This window comes from Chelonoidis abingdonii, chromosome 1 (genome assembly GCF_003597395.2).
Source record: "Chelonoidis abingdonii isolate Lonesome George chromosome 1, CheloAbing_2.0, whole genome shotgun sequence".
Taxonomy (NCBI): domain Eukaryota; kingdom Metazoa; phylum Chordata; order Testudines; family Testudinidae; genus Chelonoidis; species Chelonoidis abingdonii.
In genome coordinates, this window is record NC_133769.1 from 367,935,320 (window position 1) to 367,961,495 (window position 26,176).

General features: G+C 48.7%; 1 protein-coding gene and 1 long non-coding RNA gene across 5 annotated transcripts in view; one reads left to right on the plus strand and one right to left on the minus strand.

The window, feature by feature from the left end:
* LOC116832370 (uncharacterized) overlaps nt 1-793 on the minus strand; it is a 2,757-nt gene extending 1,964 nt beyond the window's left edge. Inside the window, exon 1 of the long non-coding RNA XR_004375435.2 lies at nt 708-793. This is a non-coding gene — a long non-coding RNA (uncharacterized LOC116832370). The remainder of the gene's footprint in view (nt 1-707) is intronic.
* Nucleotides 1-24,437, plus strand: part of ART5 (ADP-ribosyltransferase 5) — a 55,079-nt gene extending 30,642 nt beyond the window's left edge. The window contains exons 1-5 of one of the 4 annotated variants that reach the window (XM_032793041.2): nt 16,032-17,010; nt 18,110-18,201; nt 18,902-19,625; nt 23,315-23,347; nt 24,263-24,437. In XM_032793041.2, coding sequence (XP_032648932.1) covers nt 18,130-18,201; nt 18,902-19,625; nt 23,315-23,347; nt 24,263-24,384 — 951 coding nt within the window. In that variant the 5' untranslated portion in view covers nt 16,032-17,010; nt 18,110-18,129 and the 3' untranslated portion in view covers nt 24,385-24,437. The other 3 variants (XM_032792990.2, XM_032793009.2, XM_032793033.2) reach the window with 3 other exon arrangements.
* Nucleotides 24,438-26,176: the final 1,739 nt, after the last annotated feature.

The window sequence follows — 26,176 nt, forward strand, 5'->3', positions numbered from 1 at the left end:
TGCAGTTTAAGCCCATTGCTTCTTGTTCTATCATTAGAGGCTAAGGTGAACAAGTTTTCTCCCTCCTCCTGATGACACCCTTTTAGATACCTGAAAACTGCTATCATGTCCCCTCTCAGTCTTCTCTTTTCCAAACTAAACAAACCCAATTCTTTCAGCCTTCCTTCATAGCTCATGTTCTCAAGACACAATCCAAGGAGCAGTTTACATGGCAGAGGCTCTGCGTAAACAGCCCAGGAGTGGGGTTCTCACAGCAGAGCAGGGTAATGCTGGACTCCAGAGTCAAGGACTGGAGTGACCTAGCAGATCACTGGTCCAAATAGCACTAGGGGAATGTCACACACATCCTATGGATTTGCTGTGCTGTGTCTGAGGAGCCACAGCTGCTCTGCCAGGGCTCTTGTGGACTCTGTATGGGGTGTGTGTGTATTGAAGACTCATAGCGGTTTGGGGCTTTCACCTGTTTTTCTAGTGATCCCATTGCCATGATGTCTAGGCACCTTCTTCCTCAGTGAGCGATTTGGACCCAGTGTCCACCCACCCCAGCCCGTGACCTCCCTAGCAGCAAGAGTCATGGCAGCCTGTCTCCCCCAGCCCTGGTGGCAAGTCAGGGTCCCCCTTCTCAGCTCTCCCTGAAGTGGGGTTTTCAAATACTCCACAGCAAATAGCCCCACACAAATATTTCTTGTGTTCAGCCCAGTACTCACGGTCCAGGTACGCGCAGTTAAAATGGCTGCAAGTCCGGTTTGTGCTCCGGAGGACAAAGCTGTTACTCTCTTGCCCTTGGGTCACACTCAATGGGCTTTGGATCAGGCCTGTTCAGAGCCAAAAAGTTACTATGAGCTAGGGCCAGGGCTCCTGAGTATTCCCAATAACACTTGTTTCCAAACGTATCCACAAAACTATCCCCGTTTTATCCTCTGTGCTTCCTGTTCTAGGGTTCTTTACCTCCCTGTCTAGCTGTTAAAGCCAAGCAATTTTGCTTCCTTGGCTCCACTGTTACAGCAATGTAGATAATGATGCTGAACTCACTAGTACAATTGGCAGAGCTGTCAGGAACTTTGGTCTTTTGCAAGAGGGAGCCTGGAACAATAACAAATTGTGAACTAAAGTGAAAATCTGTATTGATGAGACATGTGCTTTGTCCAGACTGCTATATGGCTCAGAAACATGGATGACTTACACCGAACATACCAAAAGCCTAAACAGTTTTCATATCAGATGCTTGCGTAAAATTCTTCAAATGAGATGGCAAGACAGTGTGGCAAATGTGGAAGTGTTAAATTGTGCTGGTATGTCATTCAGGGGAATGTTGATTAGTAAGAAAAAAACTCAGGTGGCCTGGACATGTCAAGAGAATGCCGCATTACAGGATCCCAAAGAGTGTGCTGTACTCTGAACCTCGCGAAGGGTCTAGAAAGAGAGGCAGATGGCTGCGCAAACTTGGGGATGCTTGCAAAAATGACTTAGTATCCTTTGGAATCTCTGTGGATGATTGGGAAAGGAGTGCAGAATACTGCTTTGGTTGGCAGAATCAGCTTGTAGATGGAGGAAGGAGCTGTGAAACAGATTGGATCAAGCTTAGTGATGACTGGTGTCAGAGGAGGAAAGAATCAGCTGCTCGGATTCAGAGCCTTGCTAGTGTGTGGGAATGCAACATGCTTTGTAAAGAGTGACTGTGCCATTGACTGAAAGTTTTAAACACTGGTATTAAAAGGTTGGATTAGATTGGGATGTGTAAAAGGGCAAATGAATTAAAATTCCAGAAGTGAGTGGGCTGAGAATGAGGGAAGGGGAAAATAACCACCCCAAAGGTATAAGAAAGTTTTCTCTCTACATTATGGATCCAGGTAATCTGTTTAAATGGATAGCAGAACACGCCCCCCCAGCTCCAGGAGTTTTTACAAATAATGCGTAGCCAGCAGCTGACCCAGGAACAGTCTGTCCAGCAATAGCAATGACTGGGTCTTCTGCTGGGGGCCAACGGATGTAGCTCTGGTGACTTCAGCCATACCGATCCAATGAAGCTGGGTTCCAAAGATGACCCACAGGGCTTCCTTGAGGTGTTTGAATGGAAAGTGGCTGCCAGAACACTGGAAGGTCCTGGTGGCCCCATATTTGACTAGGGCATCCCAGGTCAACCATGGTAGCCTGGATCCTGAAGTGGAGCAGAATTATCCACAAATCTAAGTTGCCATTTTGGACTATTTAGTGATCTCTGAAAAGACCTTCTGCCAGCACCTCCAAGAACAGACATCTCCCCTCTGAGCCCAGCCCTTGGGTGTAGCACAGAAACTGCAGGACTCCTGCTAGTGGTGTCTCAAACCAGGAGCCAGGATGGGGTCCAAATGGCTGAAAGGGCACTATGCCCAGATACTCTTGGCCGGGAGTAGGGGTTGCATCTTAAGGCCCTGGCCTGGATAGTGTTTAGTTGCTGGGTGTTTTTCCACACTCTGTTTGTTATGTAGTGAATCAGGACAGGCCCAGCCTGCAGTGCTGTAAGTAAAGTGTGTTTCTTTTGCACTGTGTGGTACCTTTAAAAAGCCAGTCATGGTCTCACTAATTCCATAAACAGGTATATTGAGAACCCGTGGTCTAGACATATCCCCTTGCATTTGACTGTGTTAAATTGTGCATTATTAGATCGTGCCAAGCTTACCAAGTGATCCATTAACTCTGTATCACTGTCTCTGCTATTTGTTATCATACCACCACCGTTTGTGTCATCTGCAAACTTTACCAGTAAAGATTTAGTATTTTCTTCCAGACCATTGATTAAAATAATTTATAGTGTTGAGCTGAAAACGTGGTCCCTGCAGGACCCCACTAGGAACACCCCATCTCATTTAGGATTTACCAGATTTTAATCCATATTATATGTGCCATTGATTTTGTACAGTGCTAGGCTTTAAATCAGAATTCCTTGCAGTACTAAGACAAACACCTTACAAAAGTCCACATATATTACACCAACAGTTACCATCAGACTTGTGATCTCACCAAAGAATATTAAATTTGCTTCACAGAACCTGTTTTCCAGGCAATCATATTGATTGGCATTAAATATAGATAGAAGTTAATATCACAGAATCATAGAACTGGAAGGGACCTCAAGAGGTCGTCTAGTCCAGTCCCCTGAACTCAAGACAGGACTAAGTATTGTCTAGACCATCCCTGACAGGTGTTTGTCTAACTTGCTCTTAAAAATTCCCAATGGTGGGGATTCCACAACCTCCCTAGGCAATTTATTCCAGTGCTTAACCACCCGGACAGTTAGGAAGTTTTCATTTCATGTTTCCATTCTTTACAGAGGCCCATAACTGCTGTTCTGTTTTGCCTGGAATCAGTCTCAAAGCCAGGCCTCAACTGCAATTTCTTGGATCATCCCATTTACCCTTTTGAAACTAGCAGTCTATAGCCAAGTTCCTAAGGGAAGTGATGGAAACCACATCCCTGAGGCCATTGAACAATGGAGGAGAAGAGCCTGTAAGTGTGCGCAGACTGACCCGGCGGCACCTCCTGCTGGTAGTCCTCGGGAATTAGCATCCAGTCTCCAGAGCACCCTCTTTAGGCCAGTGTCTCACCACAGCTGCTGGCCCCTGTGTCCCCCCCAGGACCCTGGTGCCCCTTTAACTGGGTGCTGTCCCCTGGCAGTACCCCCACAGTTCTGGGTCTCCCCCTCCCAGGAGAACCCCACACACTATCCCCCTTTGCCTCAGTCTTGGCTACTGCCCAGTCTCCATCTAGCCTCTGTTCACTGGGGCAGACTGGAGTATCAGCCACTCATCACAGGCAAAGGGGTTCAGACCTGCTGCCTCTGCCTACCTATGGGTTGCCCCATTACAACCCTGCATTGATTCAGCCTGTAGTCAGGTCTGCAGCCTGGGGCTTTCCAGGTCGGAGCTCCCAGCTCCCCTGGCCCTTCCCCAGCTCTGCTCCCAATCTAGGTATCTTGCTTAGGTCCCTGCAGCCAGGCCCTTCTCCCTCTGCAAGCAAAAGGGAGACTGACTGGGCTTCTGACTCCCAGCCTCTTACAGGGGCCAGATGGGCCTGACTGGGGCATGGCCACAGCTGAGCCTACTTTCTCCAATCAGCCCAAGCTTCTTGTCCTAGCCACAGCCCTCTCCTGGGCTGTTTCAAGCCCCACAGGACAGAGCCCTAGAAAATATAGGGAACAAAATAAAATAATTCAGGAAACAGTTTTTCACAGTATCCTGGGAATGGACTAGATGGAATATCCTTCAATGGTTCCAGCTCCTGTAGCAATGATGTTATGGAAAAGGCCCCTCAGGCCCCTCGCTACCGGGCAGCTGAACTCTGCCTGACCCTCTGCCTTCAGAAAGGAGGTGCTGTCTAGGCTGTAGGACAGATCTGTGGATAGCCAAGTGTAGAAATACTGTGGAAATGTATTAGGAGAGACATTCTCACAGGCCCAACTGTGCATAGGACAGAAACGTCCTCAGAAGTAATTGGCTTGGAAGTAATTGGTTAACCAGGGGTGCAGAGGAAATGAAGGTCACACACTTAAATTACATAAGTATTTTGATTGTCCGTTTCCTTCCTGTGCATTGTGACATACAAGCTCTGTATCCTGTGGCTGAGATGTAGAGAGATGAAAACTTAAAAGCAGTTTCCAGTTACTCTAGACTTTGATTTCTTCCTCTAGAGCAAACATTTCACCCTTAGCATAGAGGTGGCCCAGTTCTGCAAGCTAGTTCTGTCAGAAGCAGTCTTGCTGTCTGTTTGCACATAGCTTTGCAAAGAGAAATGATGCAACAAAATCTGTAAAGTGTCTCTGCAGTAGCCTCTTCATTTACTGCTGCCTCCCTGAGCCTCAGACTCCTGTCACACAGGTGTGCCTGTAGAATGACATTAGAGCTGCCCAGAGGGGGGCAAGTGGGGCAATTTGCCCTGGGTCCTACAGAGGCCACCATGAGAGTTTTTTGGGGGTCCTGGAGCAGGGTCCTTCACTTGCTCCAGGGGCCCTGGAACTGCTTCTGCTCCAGGTCTTCTGCAGCAATTTGGTGGTGGGGGATCCCTCCGCCCTGGGACCCACCGCCGCAGTGCTGGGTCTTTGGCGATGTTAGCCAAACGGGCTCGTTTCCCCCTGGAGCTATTCAATTACCCCAAGGAGGCATGGAAGGCAAGAAGACGGGTACCAAACTTTTATTCTCGGTCAGCTGAACGGGTGCTTTTTCCGCGGCTAGTGCCAGAAGGAAAAAGACACACCTTATTAGCGCAGAGCAGGCTTTATATACTAGGTTACAAACAACTTTACATGCATAAATTCTGCTAGCCCATGCATTTCTTGAATAACTTTTTAGAGATAATTTGGATCTGTTTAACAACTTCTTACTGGGTATCTTGTGTACGTGCATTCAAGAAGGGCTACGTGTGTGCAAGCATGATACTGGGATGATAAGCAGAGGATTGACATAAGCAAATAGTTGACCTTCGCTCTAACAGCGACAAGGAAGACCCCAGGCCCCCTGAATCCTCCGGGCAGCCCTGACTAACATTCAGCCAGCAGAGCAAGTGTAAGGGCAACTGGCCTGGAAAAGCGCTGCTGAAATGCAATGATCTTTTGCCTTAATGTATGAGCTGGGTGGCAAAGGAGGTCAGTGATGGAGAAAGAGAAGTCATCCAAACAGATGGTCAAGGCATGGAAGAGAGATTTAGCTGTTAGAAGAGAGAGGGAATGTTGGAAGAAAAGGACGGTTGCTTCCCTTAGTTACTGTGGTTCTTTGAGTCTTTGTGTCAGGCACTGGTTCCTGGGGTAGTCTAGCCTAATGGCTGCAGCGGTCATAAGAACATAAGAACAGCCATACTGGGTCAGACCCCAAAGGTCCATCAAGCCCAGTGTCCTGTCTTCCAACAGTGGCCAATGCAAGGTGCTCCAGAGGGAATGAACAGACCAGGTTATCATCAAGTGATCCATCCCCTGTCACCCATTGCCAGCTTCTGGCAAACAGAGGCGAGGAACACCAGCCCTGCCCAGCCTGGCTAATCGCCATTGATGGACCTTGTGACACATGGCCAGAACGGGTTAAGTAGCTTGCAGGCTAAATGACCCAGATTCAACCTTTAGAGACATGTTAGAAAAGTATGTAAATTGTAATTAGGGCCATTCCGTGTTAGATAGGCTAGAACTTTGAAATGCAAATCTGTATTGTTAGAAATTGATAGTAATTGTGTGTTTACTTATATCTTGTTAGATGTTAGCCATGTAAACACAGTTCCTGTCTATTACTATAGCTAGTGATTCAGAAATCAAAAGGGAATATTAACATTTAGATGAATCTTGGGTGAAATAATGTCATTGTCTATATGTGATAAACTGCTTAATGGATAAATTACCTCATGTTAATACATGTAGTTAATTACTGGTGATGTTTGGGAAACAGAAGATTACATTAAAAGCCTGTTCACCCACTATGAATCTGATCTCAGAACTGTACTCGTGTGTATGCATACTGATCTTTTAACCAATACTCAAATCTCTTTTTTTAAAATAAATTTTAGTTTATTAATAAGGATTGGTGGTATGCGTGGATTTGGATAAGATGTGAAATATTCTTTGACCTGGGAGGTAATGTGTCTGATCCTTTGGGATTGGTAGAACTTTCTTCTATGGTGAATAAGATTTTCAGTAATCGTCATCAAATTTGATTTGGGTGTCTGGTTACAGGCCTAAGGCTGGTTGCTTTAAGGGAGCTGTGTTTTGGTTTATAGATAACCAGGAAGTTATTGTAGAAGCTGTATTGATGCTAACTGGGTGGATCTAAGTACTGGAATGACCATCAATTTTGGGGATTGATTCTTTGCAGTTTGCCCTAACTGAGTAACCTCCGTGCAGCCCCCTGTGTCAAGGGGTTTTCCCTCACTTTGAACTTTAGCGTCCAAAAAGTGGGGACCTGCATGATCACTTCTAAGCTTAATTCCTAGCTTAGATCTGGTACGCTGCCACCAGACAAAAATATACTGTTTGGCACACTTCCTGTTCCCCCCAAAAACCTTCCCTGGGGAACCCAAGACCCAAACCCCTTGGGTCTTCAAACAAGGAGAAATAAACCATTCCCCCTCCTTTCCCCGCCAGACTTTCTCCTCCCTGGGTTGCCTTGAGAAGCTACACAGATCCAAACTCCTTGGATCTTAAAACAAAGAGGAATTAACCGTTCCCTTCCTTTCCCCCGCACCAATCCCTGGTGAGTTTAGACTCAATCTCTTGGATTCCAAAACAAGGAAAAAATCAATCAGGTTCTTAAAAAGAAAGCTTTTAATTAAAGAAAGAAAAGGTAAAAATTATCTCTTTAGAATCAGGATGGAAAATGCTTACAGGGTACTCAGATTCATATAGCCTAGAGGGACTCCCCCCCGCCCCAGCCTGAGATTCAAAGTTACAGCAAACAGAGGTAAAAATCCTTCCAGCAAAAGACACATTTACAAGTTAAGAAAACAAACATAAGACTAATCCGCCTTTACTGGCTATTACTTACTATTTTGAAACATGAGAGACTGATTCAGAAAGATTGGAGAAAACCTGGGTGTATGTCTGGTCCCTCTTAGCCCCAAGAGCGAACAACGAACAAAAAAACCCACACAAACAAAGACTTCCCTCCACCAAGATTTGAAAGTATCTTGTCCCCTTATTGGTCCTCTGGTCAGGTGTCAGCCAGGTTCACTGAGCTTCTTAACCCTTTACAGGTAAAAAGAGACTTTAAACCCTTCAACCAGGCTGCTTTTATGACAAAGTACTTGGAATGACCCATCATTTCTTTGGGATTGATTCTTGCAGTTTGCCCTAATTGAGTAACCTTCAGTGCAGCTCCCTGGAACTGCAAATCACAGACTAGACTCCTATGAATTGTATGCAGTTTCTTTTTTGGAATGCTTGTTATTGTCGTAGCTTCCTACTCAGATTTGAACCTTAGCATTCATAAACTGAGAAGCTAGGCATGAACCCTCTAAGCTTAATTACCAGCTTAGATCTGATATCGCTGCCACCAGCCAAAGGGATTTCCCGGGCTTTTGGCTCCCTCTGGTCTCGCAAAACTTCCTGGGGACCCAAAGACTCAGAGCCCTGAAGTCTTACACACCAAAGGAAACTTCAACCCGCCTCCCCTTGTCTTCTCTTTTACTCCTCCCCAGGCTTCCCATCCCCCTGGTTATCCTGGAAGATTACTGTACTTAAAACTCCTTGAATTACAAAACAGAGAGGGCAATTTACCTTCCCACCCGCCCTTCTCCCCTGAGCTGCACAGATTCACCTCCGTAAATTAAACACAAAGAGAATTTCCCCTTCCCTTCATGTCCTTAGCCTACCCAGAGAAACTCAAAACAGGTCTTAAAGAAAGCTTTATATAAAAGAATAGAAAAATAACACATAAACATAAGTCTCTGTATCAGGTTGACAATATACAGGGTCAACTTGGCTTATAAGAAAAAAAATGAATAACAACCTTATTCAAAAAGAAATACAATTTAAACATGCTCAGCAACTAACACACATGTTAATACACAAAAACAATATAAAAACTATCTGTTTTTTCTTACCTTTGTACTTACACAACTTGGGAACAGAGATTAGAAGCTTAGAAAGATAGATAAAGAACCCTCTCACTAGCCGAGAAGACAGACACAAGGAGCACACAGAGCCAAACATTCCCTCCCTTAAAATTCCCTCCCTGAGCTTTGAAAAATCCGGTTTCCTGATTGGTCCTCTGGTCAGGTGTTTGGTTCCCTTTGTTAACCCTTTACAGGTGAAAGAAACATTAACCCTTAGCTATCTGTTTATGACAGCTATAGTCTTGTTCCTCACAACATCCTCTGGCAAGGAGTTCCACAGGTTGGCTGTGCGTTGTGTGAAGAAATACTTCCTTTTGTTTGTTTTAAACCTGCTGCCTGTTCATTTCATTGAGTGACCCCTAGTTCTTGTGTTATGAGAAGCTGGTCGTAGGGTCAGGACTAGGCCAAGGGCAGGCCTGGAACCAGAGTTCAGGGTCAGGCCAGCACCACAACCGAGTTCAGAATCCATGGACAAGCCAAATCAATATCCTAGCCAGAGTCCAGATACAGGCCAAAGGTCAAGGCTGGGCAGTAAGTGTCCAGGGGTCCAGGAGAGAGGCCAGAAGGCGGAGACAGGGTGGGAGCTGGTCAGTCAGAGGGCAGGAACAAGGCCAGAATAGGGCAGGGACAAGTCTGGAGCAGCTGGAACAGGGCTCGGGCAAGGCTGGTGCAGGAACCAGACCAAGAGCAGGCTGGGAGGCTAGAGAGTCTGTGACACTGGGAGGCAGGACGGTTCCTGGCCAGCTGGTGCTGTTCACACAGTGACTTGCAACCTGGGAGTCTCTGAGCTGGGCTCTGGTCAGGGATAGGCTATTGACGCATGCCTGCAAGCTGAGTCCATGCAGGCTATGCTGAAAAGATAAATCAGTGCAGCTGAGTTGTTACCACCCTTATCTAAAATACACATTTTAATTTTAACTACTAGGGTAAAAAGAACTTGCTTCTAAAGTCTTCCTGTCCTTTCTGTCCATCCCTTTCTCCCTTCACCCCCCTTCCCGCCTTGAAGAGAGCCCTTTAAGGGACAACACCCTTTTCCTTCCAGATAACTGGACACAGAGTTTCCCTTTCTTTACTTCTGACTATCTGATGAAATAGTTTTAAGGGAATCCTCCAGCAAAATCAGTATCTAGTGAGATATAAAATGCTTTGTTATGCCTAAAATCTTTGGAAATATATTTTTTAAAGTTGGTGAAATTTCATAAACATGTCTATTGTTATGGAGCTCACACCGAGTAAATTAGTGTTCCCTTTTTCCAAAAGCAATTAACATTATTATGAACACACTATACTTCTACGACTGATTAATTTAAAATAATGTCTTTGTTTCAGTGAGTTAAATATGTAGAAAGCTGGAATCATTACTTTATGAAGGCTTACGAGTACATTTAAAATATTAAATCAGCTTAGAAATACTGATTAAGAACATGTAAAACAGAGAAGAGTTGCATCATGTATTCCTTAATATTTAATGTTCGATTCAGCAAGACAGATGACTTGCCCTTACTACAGAGTTTTTGCAAATAAATCGCTGACAAACTTCAGGACATATCAATAAACCTGTGACTGACATTTTTTATTCCCAAGTTTAGTGCTTTTAATTAGGTACCTTCTGCATGTCCAGTCTTCACCCATCTGGCATGCAGTGGAAAACAGGCTCCATTTTCTTTAGAAAGAAATTGCAGAAGAGTCGTTTTTTTCAAATGTCATTTGCTTCACTTGGGTTCAGAGATTTGGCTGGCAGGAGGTGAGCAGGGTCGGGGAGGGAAGAGGAGGGACACAGTGGGGAGAGAGTGGGGCCTGGGCAGAATGGAGTGGGGCTTGGGGTGGAGCAGGGGTGGAGTATGGGTGGGGCCACAGGCAGAAGAGGTGGGCTTGGGCGCTAGCCTCCCCAAGCGGCAGCTTCACCCACCGCCCATGACAGCAGGTAAGAGTGGGTTGGCTCCCGCACACCCAGCGCATGCTGCAGTCTCCTTAGGCAGGGGCCATATTCACAGAGCCGAATGTGCCGGTGCTGCACATTCTGCATGAGGGAGAGAGTACGGGGGTCTCTGCCACTGTGAGGCAGGCCGGGCGGCTTGGTATCCTTTGCTGCCTCATCCCTGCCTGCCTGAGCTCTGAGCCCGGGCTGCTGTCGGGCATAGGGGCACCAAGGCATAGGGGCACTGCTTAGGGCCCCGTAAACCTTAAGGATGGCCCTGGACAGGACAAATGGGAGGTTGCAGAGCACCAGGGGCAATGGCTGGGGAGCATGGGGTGACGCAGGGCTGGGGGATTTGAGGGGTCACAGGGATATTGGGAGCCAGTGGCACCATCTAGGCTCTCACTGAGGCAGAGCAGAAGCTGGAAGCTCAACAGGAGCTGAAGAGCATTTTGCTGATCAGAAATTCATCACTGATGTCTGAGGCCTGGGCAGGGAGATGGCTGGGGCTGGGCTGGGGGGACTCTTAGCCAGCACTGCCCCTTCACAGCTGGGTAGCACGTCACGCTCATCCTGGAAGCAAGAGCTAGAATTGCCAACTTTCTAATTGCAGAAAACAGAACATCCTTGTCCCATCCCCAGCCCCACCCTTGCATCGAGGCCCCACCCTTCTCTGAGACCCCTCCCCCCACCCATTCCATTCCCCCCCTCGTCGCTTGCTCTCCTCCACCCTTGCTCACTCACTCATTATCACCGGGCTGGGGCAGGGGGTTGCAGTGTGGGAGGGAGTGAGGGCTCCAGCTTGGGGTGCAGGCTTTAGGGTGGGGTCCGAGGATGAGGATTGGGATGCAGGACGGGGTTCCAGGCTGGGGCTGAGAGCATAGGCACCAACTTCCCCTCTAGTTGTGGGTTGCTCAACACTCCCCCTCTGCCCCAGGCCCCACAACCACTCCACCCCTTCTCCTCTGGCCCCACCCCATCTCTTCCTGCCTTCGTGCCACCCCTTTCCCACCTCTTTCCGCTTCTTACCCCACGAGCGCCCCATCCCCACTCCTCTCCCTCCCTCCTGAAGCTCCTGAACACTGCAAAACAGCTGTTTGCAGCGAGCAGGAGGTGCTGGGAGGGAGAGGGAGGAGCTGATTGGCAGGGCTACTGGAGGGCGAGAGGCGCTGGGGGGCTGGGGGGGAAGAAGGGGGAGCTTGGCTGCCAGTGGGTGCTGAGCGCTCACTAATTTTTCTCTGGGGGGCACCCCACCCCAAGGGGCTCCGGGCTGAGGGATGGAACTGAGGGGTTTGCAGTGTGCGAGGGGGATCCAGACTGAGGTAGGGGGTTGGGGTATGGGAGAGGATATGGGCTGTGGGCTGTGGGTGCAGACCCTGGGGTGGGGCCAGAGCTGAAGGGTTTGAGGTACAGGAGGGGGCTCTGGACAGGGGCCAAGGGGTTCAGAGTGTGGGAGGGGGCTCAGGAGTTGGGGTACGGGAAGGGGTGAGGGGTGTGGGCTCCAGGAGGCACTGACCTCAGGCAGCACCAGCATTTCCTGGGGATGGAGGAAGTCTGCACAGCTCCTGGGAAGCAGCGGAATGTCTCTCTGGCTCCTAGGCGGTGGGGTGGCCAGGGGGCTCCGTCCTTAGACAAATCACTGAACTGCTCTGCCTCAGGTTTCTCCTCTGTCTCATTAGCAGCAGGGGATTGGTTGGTGACCCGTTTGCAGGGCTCAGCTGGGAGAGGTGCTTTCACTCTGCGCATTGTGAGAATTGGGGTGGGGGGGAAGAGTCCCTGGCAGCAGACGGGGGAGCTGGGAGGGAATAGGGGTCCCAGATCTGCCCAAGTGCAGCATGCTCCAATGAATATTTTTCCTCTTGCCAGGCACCCATTCAAAGGAATTTGGATTAATCCTTTATTTTGCTCTACATGTGAATGGGGCACTGCTGGGCCAAGAGATCCGACCTGACGCAAAGACCTTCTTGCCAAAGCAGGTGGGATGACAGAGAGCACAAGACAAACTAGAAGAGGGTGCGACAGCCAGAGCTTACATCGTTTGACAGACAGGCCTAGTAATGATTCCTGGCAACAGAGCCGCACCACAGTCAGCAGCGCAGCACAGCAGCTAGCCAACCATCGCCGCACAATGCTCATGAGCATCAGACAGTGCAGAAGGACCTTTGAGACAATCTCAGAGGGAATTTAAAGAAGCTTTTTGTGGGTGTAATTTCCTTGTGCTTAACATCCTAGAGCGTATCGGTTGCGATTGGAAATAAAGCTGAGAGCCTGAAGTCTGAGTGAGATCTTTTGCTACCCATTTAGTAACCGCCCGGCCAGTGCTTACTGGATGTTCACCTTGAAGTGGTTAATATTGAATGTTTAACTGATATATCGTTATGAGGTATAGAGCATTGAGTGAATCGTTATATTGTTCTCTGTTATAGAGTTAATTGAAATTATTATTGTAGGGTTGTATCTTTATTTAACGCGCCGCTTCATTCCCTTTCATTCTTTTACTGTAACTACTCGCTTCTAAATACATATTATCTTTGTTTTCAAAGTTTCAAAGATTGTTTTGTCTAATAGCTGCAATCTGGTGGGATTTTTAGCCTCATTCTGAGATCTCCAAGGACAAACTCCTGTCAGCCTTGGGCAGCTCACCTTGTCTAGACATGGCACTGTAAGTTAATGAGGTTATAACCAAGGAATACTGGAATTAGCACAATTTAGTTGATGGGCCAGACTTTAAAAAAAAGAGCCAGATTCCTGGAGAGAAATGCCAAGTGCTTCCAGCCAACAAATGACGAACTGCATTGGGTACCTACGTTGCATTTAAAAGTCTGTTGGCGTTTTCATGATAAACCATTGGCTCCTCTCCAGCAGGGATTCTCAGCACTGTGCAGTTTAACAGCAATTATGAGTAAACACAGCAGCCCAGATTTCACATTTAATGACTCTCCATTGTCCCTAGGCCGGTGGCTCCATGGTAGAGACCTCGTCAGCAAATGGCATACAGGTATTCAGTCAATACAGCATTCCCTAGTAACTTCTTTATGGCCATCCCCCAGGATTCATACGCTGTAGACAGATTCCCCAAACCGTCACAAAAGGATTTACCTGATTTTAGTGTTCGGCTGAATGCTAAATACAGCCTTCTGCAACTCATCACTGGAAACATGTAAAGAGCTTTCGTGATGTCTGTTCCCGATGCTGTTTGCTTTAGCACTGAAGGAACTCTGGTTACACAAAATGTGTATCCCAGTCATGCTAAAGCTTTTGATGATTTGCCCAGAAAGGCACAATTCTGCCCTGTGTGCACAGTCAGTGCAGGCCTCTCACCATAGAAAGACCAATTTAGCAATGCAAAATATGTGTTATATCACTTCAGTGTTGCGGTAACGTCTGGAGACCAGACAGGCCAGGCCCCAGAGGGCGGAGGGCTGTACAGAGTATGTGACAGCTGTGGGCCTAAGCAGCTTACCCATCGGAGAGGTCTCACGCCAGCCCTCTGCACAGGAGGGAATTTCACTCTCAAAGACTAAGAAGAAAAAGTGATGTCTGCCAACGTTCGGCAGTAGCCAGATTTCAAGTGTGACTAGTAAAGAGAGTCTGGAAAACCAGTATTGTTGAGTATTTGAGGGACTGAGTATTTGTTTCCCCGCTGCTACTTCTACAGCCCAGAGAAGTTATGTGATGAGGGCTGCAGGAAGACAAGACCCAATGAACATACCAGAATCACACTGGTTACATAAAGCCAAAAACCAACGATAATGCTCGTTCCAGCTACAAGGGCTGATTTCTGCCCTGACTCCCAGCCCTCCAAGCCCACTGAAGCTCCGCAAGCCTGGAATCTGGCCCTCGGAGAGTAGCAGAGTGCTTCTGAACCCACCCTGGGCAAGCAGAGGTGCACTTAGATCCGTGAAAGGCACATACACACTCTGGGTTCCTTAGTGCGGTAAAGAAGCTGTCCCGGCTCACTGGCCATCTGTTTCCATAGCAATAAACATGGAGAAGAGGGAAGATGCAGGGACTATTTTTATTTCATCAGAGGATGAGCACACTCCAGCCTGGGATCTACAATGTGCTGTCAGCCAGGCCTTTCCCCAACCTCTCCCTGCTCAGCTGCATCTCCTTCCCCCAGGTCTTCAATCTCCCCTGGCCCTGCTGACAGTCTCTGCTCTCTCCACCTGCTCCTTAGCTGGGCTGAGGAGGAGGAACCCTGTATGCTGCTAGCAATGGGCATGCTCCGGTTGCGGTCTCCGTGGACTAGCTAGGCTACAAAGGAGGTGCATGAGCATGAACCTTGCAATTTCATACCTAAGTGAGGAGCCCTTGAGTGATCTGGTATGGACCCCCACCTGCTCAGTCCCACGGACCACATTGGGCTTGGACCAGGGTCCAAAGGCAGCACAGAATTAGGGTCAAACACCCAGAAGCCAGGGGCATTTGAAGGACTCTACCTGGGCCAGGACCCTCTTACATGGCTGGATGAGTCCATCAAAGGCAGGAGATCTGGCCTGAAATTCTGTGCCAGGGCAGGCTGGCTGGGTGGGGTACATGCTCTCAGTACAGACTGCAGCTGACCTGGCTACCCTAGAGCGCGCAGGCAGGCAGCCATCCTCTTTTGTCCCTGTCTCCACCCTATTGCAATAAGAACCCCATTTTCCATCTCCATAGGCTGCCCTGCTTAAGTGCTGCAAGGTGGGTCTGGGATTGTGGCCTCTGGGTGCAGGGCCGGAACGCTGCTGGAGCACAAGTATCACACACCTCTCTCCCTGATCATTGGCCCTGGGCCAGTGCTGATATAAGCAGGGCCAGAATGAGTTGCCCCCACCACAACATCTAGTGATGAACTGGAGGAATAGACTTTAGGAGCTGGCCGTATTTGCATAGACACACTTCCTGTGCCTAAGTGAGCAACAGCCAGACCTGCATTCCCAAAGCGATCCCTGTGGGTTACAATTCACTGGAGTACTGAGTGCTGGGGTTATGAAATAGTGTTATTCCTATTGCAAGAGTAAAGGGCAAAAGAACTGTGCATAATCTGCCCTGAATGTTACCCACTAAGCAGAGGATATTGTGTGTCCACTGCCAAATGCAAGTCAGAGGGGGGTGGGGGATAAGTTCCTATTTTGTAGGTGCTGTTTCAGAAACTTCTCAATAGCATTTAAGCCACTTTCTCTTCCCCAATGTTTCATGGCAGTGCTGACTAAACTTGATGTAGAGTTCTTGTTTCTCTTTACTGGTTATGAGACTTGCTGCTGCCACTGATAAGCAGGTTTAGGACCTAAACCTGGTTTGGGGACAGTCTTGCAGTGAAAAACAGGGGAGAGGCTGCAGCAGCTGTGAGGTTCCTCCCTGGCCGGTGAAATCATTAAGAGCTGAAATCACCAATTAGGAGAATCTCAGAATACAGCATCGCAGTGGCAAGTGGTGGCAGAGGTAACTGTGGCAGTGCTGAGCAGTGGGAGAGGCTTGTTTCCTCCCCCACCCCTTCCAGGTAGAAAGTGAACGTCTCCCCCTGAATTCTGGGACTTCACTGACTCTGAATCACCAGCTGTGAGTGGAGCGCAGAAGAAGGAAAGGGGAGCAGGGTCTTAAAGAGACATTCATCCATTGGATTTTCATACCGGAAGGTGGGAAACTGAGGCAAAGGACTCTGCCCAATGTGCTCTGGGGGTGGGGGTGTACTTATGGTTTACACGCTTTTGACTTGTTGTTGCAGTGGTGTTGCAGAGAGTTCCTTCTCCCTTTTAATAACAGTTTTCTCTTGTTTCACACAGACTCGGTGCTTGTGAGTCTGTGTGTAACTCAAGGGGCAGTATTACCTCTTCAGAGGCCCTCGGGGGCAGTGGTTAGTGTTCCCTGGTTACTGGGTGGGCCATCAGCCAGGCCTGTTTTGTACTGTAAAGAGGAACCCCTAGATATTGGACCCGGCCCCTGTCCCTGCCCTCGCCCCCTGGCAGATGGGTTACACTTACAGGCTATTTCTCCTTCTTGCCCCTAGTTATTTCTGGAATGAAGAAAAACTGTGAGCCAGAGTCAGTTCTTGGCCCATGTGCTAGGCAGTTTAGCTGGAGTTTTAGCTTTGTTTTTCTCAATCAGCAAAGGTCATGGCTTAGAACCAAAATCTCTCCACTGTGTAAACAGATCTGGGCAGGGCAAAGGCATCTCCAGCTTGATTCAACTTACGGGAACTGAATGCGGGTCAGCTGATCCCTTGCTAGATGAGTGGCTACACATGCAGTGTTTGGGCACCTGAGAGCTGTATATAGCCTACACAGCACTGGCTGTTCTCTGCTTTCTGGGATCTCCGGTCAAATATATGGAAATAACAAAGATAAACTGGGCTGAGTGTCGTGTTGTAACTTAGTTTCAGCTGTTTCCTGCAGGGAGGGAAAGGGCTTGGAAAAATGTTTTTCCCCCTAGAGTTCTTTCTTTGAAGAAGCCCCAGTGGGATCAGGGAATCAGCTGGACCCTTCAGCATAAGACGTGTGGCTTGGGATTCTGCCTGCCGGGAACAGTGATCTGTTTGGGGAAATCAGGTACAGCCTCCTCTCCACATGCTTGTGTTTGTTGTGAACAGTGCCCTGAGACTGTCTCCTACGTAACTCTTGGAAGCTGCTTCCTTCCGTGTGATTTTTGGCCTTGGTACAAATGCCATCTGTCCCTGTCCGTGCACAGTCTCTGCATGCGTCTGGGGGTGGGCTGCTGGGAAGCTGTCTGAAATTGAAACCATGCGCAGCGTCCCTGGAGTGGAATGCTTCACCTTCTGCATGATTAATTTACATTCCGGGAAACCCTACTAAAATCTCTCACTTCCTGCATGATTCTAGGCCTAAATGCTGTCGGCTGAGAAATCCGCGGTCTCTGCTGATGTGTCTGCCCTGTGAGCCCTAGACAGTGTCTCTATGCAAAGCTCCCATTCTTTTATTTTTAGCCACCCTCTCCGGACTGTGACTGAGCCCTGCCTTGTCCAGCTGGCTCCTGTAGAAATTAGGGTTACTAAAAATATACCAGATAGTCAACAACCTGTCTTCAGGGCTGGGCTTCCTCTGCTTCAGGAATTCTGTCCTCCGAAACCTTGCCGTGCCCTGGGGATGTCCTCACTGCGGGAGCTGTGTCGAGACTGATGTGAGACGGTTGGCAGTTATGGGTGATGGCAGCATAGGTTCGCGGGATCAGTTGCACCCACAGAAATCGTGGCACCAAAGGGGCAAAGCCAAGCAAACCTACCCTTCTCCAAGCCTGCTGTGGGAAAGAAGGAGGCCTAGGGAGGGTGTGGAGAACAAGACTGCCACATTGGCTGAGCCTGGCTCTTTGCTCCATCATGATGGGGTGGGGGTGCCGCACCAACCCCCGGTGGTGCTATGCCTTGAGTTAGGAGCGACGCCTAGCCCTGCAGGACAGAGCCACCACTGCAGGGTGAGTGTAGAGGGGGCTGGCTCCCCAAACATCCTTGTGCCCCCACAGGCCTGTCCTCCACACCAGGCCGGCATTAGGGTGCTGGTGCCAGGGCGGACAGTGGTACCCCCCCAGCAGATCAGCACAGTGCACCCATTGACTGGGAAGGCCACATCCCCCTGCGCGTGATGTCGAGATCTGCCCAACGTTCACTGATCTGCCCGTTGGATTTGCCTTCAGCCTCGCAGGTGAGCTGGGAGATGAAGACGTTGATTTCTGTGGTTCTCTCCTTGGCTTCTCTTTGGGCTCTCGCCTTGCTGGAAACTTCTCAGGTAACTGAATTCCTCCAGCTGAATTCTCTCCGCTGTCTTCCCATAACCCGTCTCTGTCCCAGCAGCTCAGATACATGGAGTCTCAGAGGGTCACAGCCGGTGGGAGGAGAAAGGCGGGCCCATCTGTAGAGAGCCAGCCCACGGTTTGTTCACCGTGTAAGTATTAGTGCTGCTGTGTACAGGTGGCGACTATCCTGTGAGCTGTGGTGGAGTCCCAATGGAGATGAAATTTTGCTTTTAATCAGCCTCCATGATGTGGCTGCCAGTCAGTAGAACACACCCCTCGGATGGGAAGGCACTCTAAGTACTAGAATGCTTTGCTCCAGACTCCAAAGCACGAGAAAAATCATTTCCCTCGTTTCACACAGGGAAACTGGGGGAGAGAGAGGGGACGTGACTTTCTAACATGGGATGAACACCCAGCTCTCCTGAGTTCTAGTCCAGTTCTCTAGCCAGTGAGCCATGGTGATGCCTGCAGAACTATTCGGTTATCCAGTTGGAGCCCAGTGTCACTGAAGAACAGTTCCCTCCATTGGGTAATATTGTGCCCAGGAGCTATGGGGCAGGAGCATTGCTGGCTGCATGGCTCAGCATGAGAACTACTCTGCCACTGCAGGGCAGGATGGCTGAGGGGTGAGCTGCCAGTCAGACCTGGCTACCCCCAACCACCCTCTTAGTAACCTGTTTCATCTCCCTCCAGGTGAGATGCCAGCAGTCTGTGCAGCTGGGAATGGCACCCGACTCCTTCGATGACCAATACATCGGCTGCACTGAAGAAATGGAAACAGATATTGCACCTCGCCTGCTAGAGGAGGAAAAAGCCAAACACCCGCTGCTGGGCTCGATGTGGGGAAACCTATCGGCTGTTTGGGCAGTTAAGAAGAAAAGGCTTTCTGTGCCCAAGGGCTTTAGGGATGAACATGGCATAGCCATCCTGGTGTACACTGATTCCTCCAAGCCACTGTACTGGAAGTTGAACAAGGCAGTGAGAGAGGCTGGGGTCTCCCGAGATAACTACATGAGCAATTTCCACTTCAAAGCTCTTCATTACTATCTGACGAGAGCCCTGCAGCTCTTACGGGCTGACTGTGGCCACCTGTTCAGACACCAGCTGTTCCGAGGAGTCCGATCCATCCGTTTTGAGCCCAGCGGGGCAGGTGTGTTCCGGTTTGGACAGTTCATCTCTTCCTCGCTGGACGTGGCCTTAGCTCGGAGTTATGGCAATGCCACGTTCTTCACCCTGCGCTCCTGCTTTGGCGTCCACATCGAGTCATTCTCCACCATCCCTGCCGAGCGAGAAGTGCTGATCCCCATGAGCGAAGTGTTCAACGTCTCCAGTTTCTCCCGGGAGGGGAACCGCAGCATCTTCCTCCTGCACAGCATGAACCAGACCTGCAGCCATTACAACTGCGCCTACCTTGGGGGTGAGTGCTGGCCCACATTGGAACGGGAGCAAGCCAGGCTCGGCCCCCTAGGAACAGGGACAATCCAATTGCAGAAGAAGCCTTTAAATGGGTGGCTCAGATGTGACCCACATCTTAGGTTCATCTAATTTATTTCCTAAGGGTGAAATTCGGTCCTGTGCGTTGGGCCGGCACCAAGCCCTCTGCACCGCTTCAGTCCCATATAAGCCCATTATTGCTATTCAGTGCTCATCCCTAAAGCCATAGGGCTTACAAGGGAATTAAGTCCTGTCCTCGGCCTTTTGCTGGACCCTTTGCCCAGGGGGCTTCACCCTAGGTGGGCAAGGGTTGCAGACTTGGGACCCCAATAAGGAAGCCGAGAAGCCTATGGAAGCTTGGAAGGATAATTTTTTACTTCCTTTTAAATCGTTTTTAAGGCTCCCTAACACAAGCGGTAGGCGTCCTGCCCCTTAGCATCACCCCAGCAGCATTAAACAGTCCTTCAGACAGGAGCCCAGACCAGCCACCGAGAATATCTCCTTCCCTCCCTCTCGTCATTTGCCCGGTCCACAGACAAACCCAAGTTATTGGCCTCGATGCAGGAGTGGCTGGGTCACATCCTCTGGCCTGTGCTACGCGGGTCAGACTGGCGATCACAACAGTCACTCCTGGCTGGGGAATCTATGGCTCATGCCAGGGGCACTGCCTGAAACCTCTCCAAATACCTACTGAACAGCTGCTCCCAGTTTGGGTTTACGATGTGCTCGGAACACAAGGATCTCAATGTTCCCCAAAGCCCCAGGCCTGGTCAGCTTGGAGACTCAACAGTGCAGTTCAGCAGCAGCATAATCCTCACGGGCTTAATTTATGGATCATTTTACTTCTTTGGTTTTAGTTTTCCATGCCTCTCTAGCTCCTGCATGTTAATTATCAATTCTCTTTTCTTTCCCTTGCTTGGCATGCAATGAAATGTAGTTTTTAAATTTGCCCTGAGATTGTCTTAAAACTGGTGGGTGGATTGTGACGCTGATCTTTAACCACGCCAGTCTTTGCATGGCTGGGCCGGTCTCTTGTATGGATCCTTTTGATGCAATGCGTAACCATGCATTTCTGCAGGCCAAGTTGTCTTCCTACTTGAGAGTTAAAGTTGATTGTGGGGGCCTCATTCTGACTTTGTTTACGCTGCTGCAACTCAAGTGACATCAGTTCCCGAAACTGTGAGATCAGAATTAGCCTTATGAGTCATAATCTTTTTTTGCTTCTCCTGGTTAGAGACAGTCTCCTCATTGGAAGAGAACTGGGGCATTCTCAGTTTCCTTGCGTTCAGCTTAGTTCTAGTTTGGGGGATTGCACTTTGTTCTTCTCTCCCTACAAATGCATAATCAAATATGAGGCCAAGGCACTAGGAATAAGGGACCAAAGCCCAACTACGGTCAAAGCACAGACTCTACACAAGTCAGGATAGGGGTGTGCAAAGCCCACCTGTGTACTCTCTGAGCTTGCTGCAGTCTCTGTACAGGGCCAGCTTCCCCTGGGCCATGTTGGAGCAGCCCGAGGGTTGCTGTCATTTACCCCAAGGGGCTGAAAACACAGCAGAGGAGCAGCAAGATGCAGCTCTGTCCTGGCTGCAGGGCCAGCGCTTGCATTTAGGCGGTTTAGGCAATCGCCTAGGGTGTGAGCATTATTAGGGGGCGGCATTTTGCCGGAGGGGGCAGCAGGCGGCTCCGGTGGAGCAGTCGCAGTCATGCCTGCAGATGGTCGGCTGCTCGCGCGGCTGTGGTGGACCGCCCGCAGGCACGACTGCGGCAGGACTGCGGATCCAGGGGACCAGCGCGCGGGGAGGTGAAATGGCCATGCGCCAAGGGCGCTCAAACCTCTAGCGCCAGTCCTGCCTGGCTGCACCCGTTTTCCTTGCTACGCCAGCAGTGGGGAGGGGGAGTGACAGAGCAAAGCAGGAGCTCGCATGCTACCAGAGGACCGCCCCCCCTTTGCCCCTCTTGGGGCTGGATATGCTGGCTTTAGGGCCACCTTCTGCAGTGCATAGCAACCGCACCACGCTGGAAAATCTGGTCAAGGAGTCTGAGAGAGCGTCTTCCCTCTAGCCTTTGTTCAGATATGCCTGGCCTGGTTCTGAGCGCTCATTAGTTGCTGTTCATATTGCCTACCTGTTAGCCCCAGGCATGGCCCAGGGCCCCCGGTGTAGGTGCTGGACAAACACGTTTCCTGCCCCCAGGGAGCTTACAGATGGAAAGAGACGGGCAGAGGAGCCCAAGACAGTGCGGTCAGCGGGATTGAGCAGGGGCTCAGCGCCCCGGCAGCCTAGCAGAGCTCTGGTTCTTTGCAGCCGTCATGGCAAGGGAGAGTTTTAAGGAGGAATTTGAAGCAGGATAATGGGGTCGTTTTGTGGGTGTTGAGGGGAAGCTCCGCTCAGTCATGAAGGGAGCAGGGGAGAAAGCAGGAAGGGGCTAGTTTGAAAATGTAACGACGGAGGCTGGGTTCATGGGCTGACCAGAGAGGGGAGCTGACACCTCCATAGCGAATGAGAGATGATGGGTCGACCATGACAGGCCTTCAAAGCGAAGACAAGCAGCTGATGTCTGATGGGATAGAGATTCCACTGAGGAGTCACTCCTGATTCACACAGGGGTAAATGAGAGCAGAACAGGGCCCACAGGCACATAACCCACTTCAGTTCCCTGACACACGTCCCTCTCTCCAACAGGACTCTTCCGAGTCTAATCTTTACAATGCAGTTTCTGGCGACATCTACGGCAGCCCTGAGCATTGCACTAGAACAATACAATCGTTTGAATCCTAGAATCTCAGGGTTGGAAGGGACCTCAGGAGGTATCTAGTCCAACCCCCTGCTCAAAGCAGGACCAATGCCAACTAAATCATCCCCCAGGGCTTTGTCAATCTGGGCCTTAAAACTCTCTAAGGAAGGAGATTCCATCACCTCCCTAGGTAACCCATTCTAGTGCTTCACCACCCTCCTAGTGAAACAGTGTTTCCTAATATCCAACCTAAACCTCCCCCACTGCAACTTGACACCATTGCTCCTTGTTTGCCTCACTGTTACATTGCCCCAGCTGAGGTGTGGTACCAGCCGGAAGGACAGACCCTTGATTGTTGTGACCCTCTTGCTGTCCCTGTGATCAGGGCTGGAAGGGCAATGTAGGGTGTAAAAGCTATTTTACAAGAAAGACAAGTAATCCCTCCCTCCCCTTTTTCTAGATCTACTCTGGAGTGCTGGCAGGCCCTTGCCACCTGTTTGTGGTGTGTGGAGAAACTCCTGCTTGTATAGATTTCATGGGAGTTGCTCAGCAGGGCTGTTCTGATACCTTCTCTGAACTAGGGACATGGAATCCCCTAGATATCTAGCACCTATTATAGGCCAGCCTCAGGCATAAGTACCACATTTTTAAAAGCATTTGGGTGCTTAAAAATGCAGCTAAGCAGTTTGTGGGATTTTCAAATGTGGCTGGCACCTTTGAAAATCCCACAAAGTGCTTAGCTGCGTTTTTAGGCATCTCAATACCTTTAAAAATCTAGACCTAAATGCAAACATCTCAGTTGGATCTAGCTTCCTGTTGTGTGAGTTTGAACCAAGTCCAACAAAGATGCAAAGCTGACATTTGTCCATGCCAGTCTCGGAAAATTTCCCCCTGGAGGATACAACTGTTTAATGGAAGTCTCTGTTTGTGTTTTAGGAGAGAAGTCTCCAGAATGTGTTGACAACACAGGTAAGAATTCTCCTTTCCACTCTGATTCTGGTAGACCCAGGGAGAGGCCAGATGCTTTTAGTTTGATACATTACTTGAAACTTCTGACGGTGGAGCACAAATTAAATATGAGTCAGCAAGTGATGCGGGTGCAAAAAAAGCTAATATCCTTCTGGCGTCTATTATCAGGAGTGCCATATGTAATACATGGCAGGTAATGGTCCTGCTAAGTTGGCAATGGTGAGGCCCCAGCTGGAGTACTGTATCCAATTCTGGACGTCACACTTTGGGGAAGATGTGAACCAACTGGAAAGAGTCCAGAGGAGAGCAACAAAAATGATCGAAGGTTTAGAAAATCTGAGCTGGGAGGAAAAGTTAAAAAAACTGGGCACGTTTAGTCTTCAGAGAAGAGGATTGAGGGGGACCTGGTAACTGTCTTCAGATATGTTAAGGGCTGTTATAAAGAGAACGGTGATCCATTGTTCTCCGTGTCCACTGCAGTCAGGACAAGAAGTAATGGGCTTAATCTGCAGCAAGGGAGATTCAGGTTACCTATGAGGAAAAACTTTCTAACTTTCAAGGTAGTTAAGCTCTGCGATAAGCTTCCAAGGGAGGTTGTGGAATCCCCTCACTGGAGGTTTTCAAGAACAGGTTGGACAAACACCTGTTGGGCTGGTTGATTTACTTGGCCCTGCCTCTGCACAGGGGCCTGGGCTTGATAACCTCGCGGGCTCCCTTCAAGCCTGACATTTCTATGATTTCTTCATACTTGATAAGCTTAGCAGCACCTAGGTAAATAAGAAGCCTGGTTTTTAGAGGTGCTGAGCTTCCTTAGCATCCATTGGGTCACCATTCAGTATGAATTTAGGTACTTAATATTCTCCTGGCCTCTGGAAGGTTATTCAATGCACTAGCTCACGTATTTTCTTTCCTTAGTTGCAGGAAGGAGTGTCAGGGTGTCCAGCAACATGAGCCCTGTGTTCGTTGGTGGAATTGTCCTGGTCACCATTGCTGCTCCGAAACTCTTTGCCAATTTCAAACTCATCTTGACTTTGTAAAAAACAAATAAAAAAAAATGTCTCATAAAAATAAATGGAGGTGAGGTCCTTTACTGGACGCTGTGCTATGTGCTCTTTGAACACGGTGGGTAGCAGGGCTTCTACTCGCAGGTCAGGCTTCTGTACCAGGTTTGGACTGGCCCCACAGCTTCCATTACAGAGGAAGCCCCTTTAAGTGACTTGACTATGCTGCCAGGCGGGCTGGTCTCATGTGGCGCCATCTAGTGGCTGAACAGTATCGTACAGTTTAGTGTTCCGTTCTGTGTCCCCCTTTAAGTTTGACATTCCTACCATTTACAAAAGGTTATAGAATTTACACTGTTAAAGTTCCATAGGTACCTGTCTGTTGAGCGTCTCTGAATTGTGCTGGGTTTTTTTTTATTATACGATTCAAACACATCCTAACTGAGGCATTGGGCTGTCCATTAGTTGCAACAACTGGCTGTGGTCAGGTTGGAATCTGTGAGTTCTTTTTCTCTTGCCATCTGAGGGAGGATCCAGGACTGAGCAGAGCTTTATGGGTGAAGTTTCCCCCTGTACAGAAGCCCAGAAACCACTCAGGTCCTGCATGAGCCCTGGGTGTATTTTCTCCCGCGATTATTAATTCTAAAACTAGGGGCAAATCTACAGCATAAAGCTTCAGGAAGATCTCTACAACTTAGCGATGCTGGGAATGTTCACATAGTCCCCTTCAAGGATGTGATGCATAACACCCCTGATGGATAAATCCATGTGAGATGAAACCAGCAATAAGGAATACACAGGCAGGGTGGTCATATGGTTGAGACACTGCACTGGGTTCTGGGTTCAGAACATGACTATTTTATCATGGGGTCTTCAATCTGGAGGACACTCACTGGACACTTACTGCAGCCAGTAACAAAACTTCCTTGGAATTTCTAAACATAATAGATAAAAATTTCTTAACACAGAAAGTCTTGCACCCAGCATGGAGTAACTCAATACTGGATCTCATTCTGACAAAGAAGAGTTAATTGCTCACCTAAAAATTAGCAGTTGCCTAGGTACCAGTAATTATGATCTGGTTGCATTTACCTTGTGCAAATGGAAAGTGGTACTTACGAGTCATCTGTATATTTGCAACTTTAAAAGGCAGTTTTCCTAAGTTTAAATCCATTGCTGGCATAACTCACTAAGAACAGAAATTAAAAGTGGGAAATGTTGCTGGAAACTGGGCATTGTTCAAAATATCCTAAAAGACACTCAAAAAATACACAATTACACACACGTGAAAAACTGGGCAAGAAGCCATCCTAGTTTAAAGGAGCTGTAGAAATGGCAGTGAACTATATAGATATAAAGGATAGAAAAAAGTGGAAACAAATGGTGAGTTCAAAAATGTAGGTGACTGATCAGGGAAGCTAAAGAAATCACTGCCCTCTCAATGGCCAAGAGTTATAGATAATATTAAGGTATTTCTTAAATACATTAGGAACAAAAGGAACCTGAGGACAGGCATGTGTCCATTGCTAGATACAAATGGTAAACAAGGTTAAAAATACAGAAATGTTCAGTAAGTATTTCTGATCTGTGTTTGGAAAGAAGTAGGTGGATGTAACCATCCCAGATGATAATGTGGCTGGAATAGAACATTTACCATCTGTAACCAAAGTGGATATGTGGCAGCATCTGCTCATATTAAACACTTTCAAATCAACAGGCCTGGAAAATTTATACCCAAGGTTCATAAAGAAACTGGCTGAGGAGCTCTATGAACCACTAAAGTGGCACCTTCTGGCCTTGGAATCTGTTAGTCCCCTTGTTCATCCCC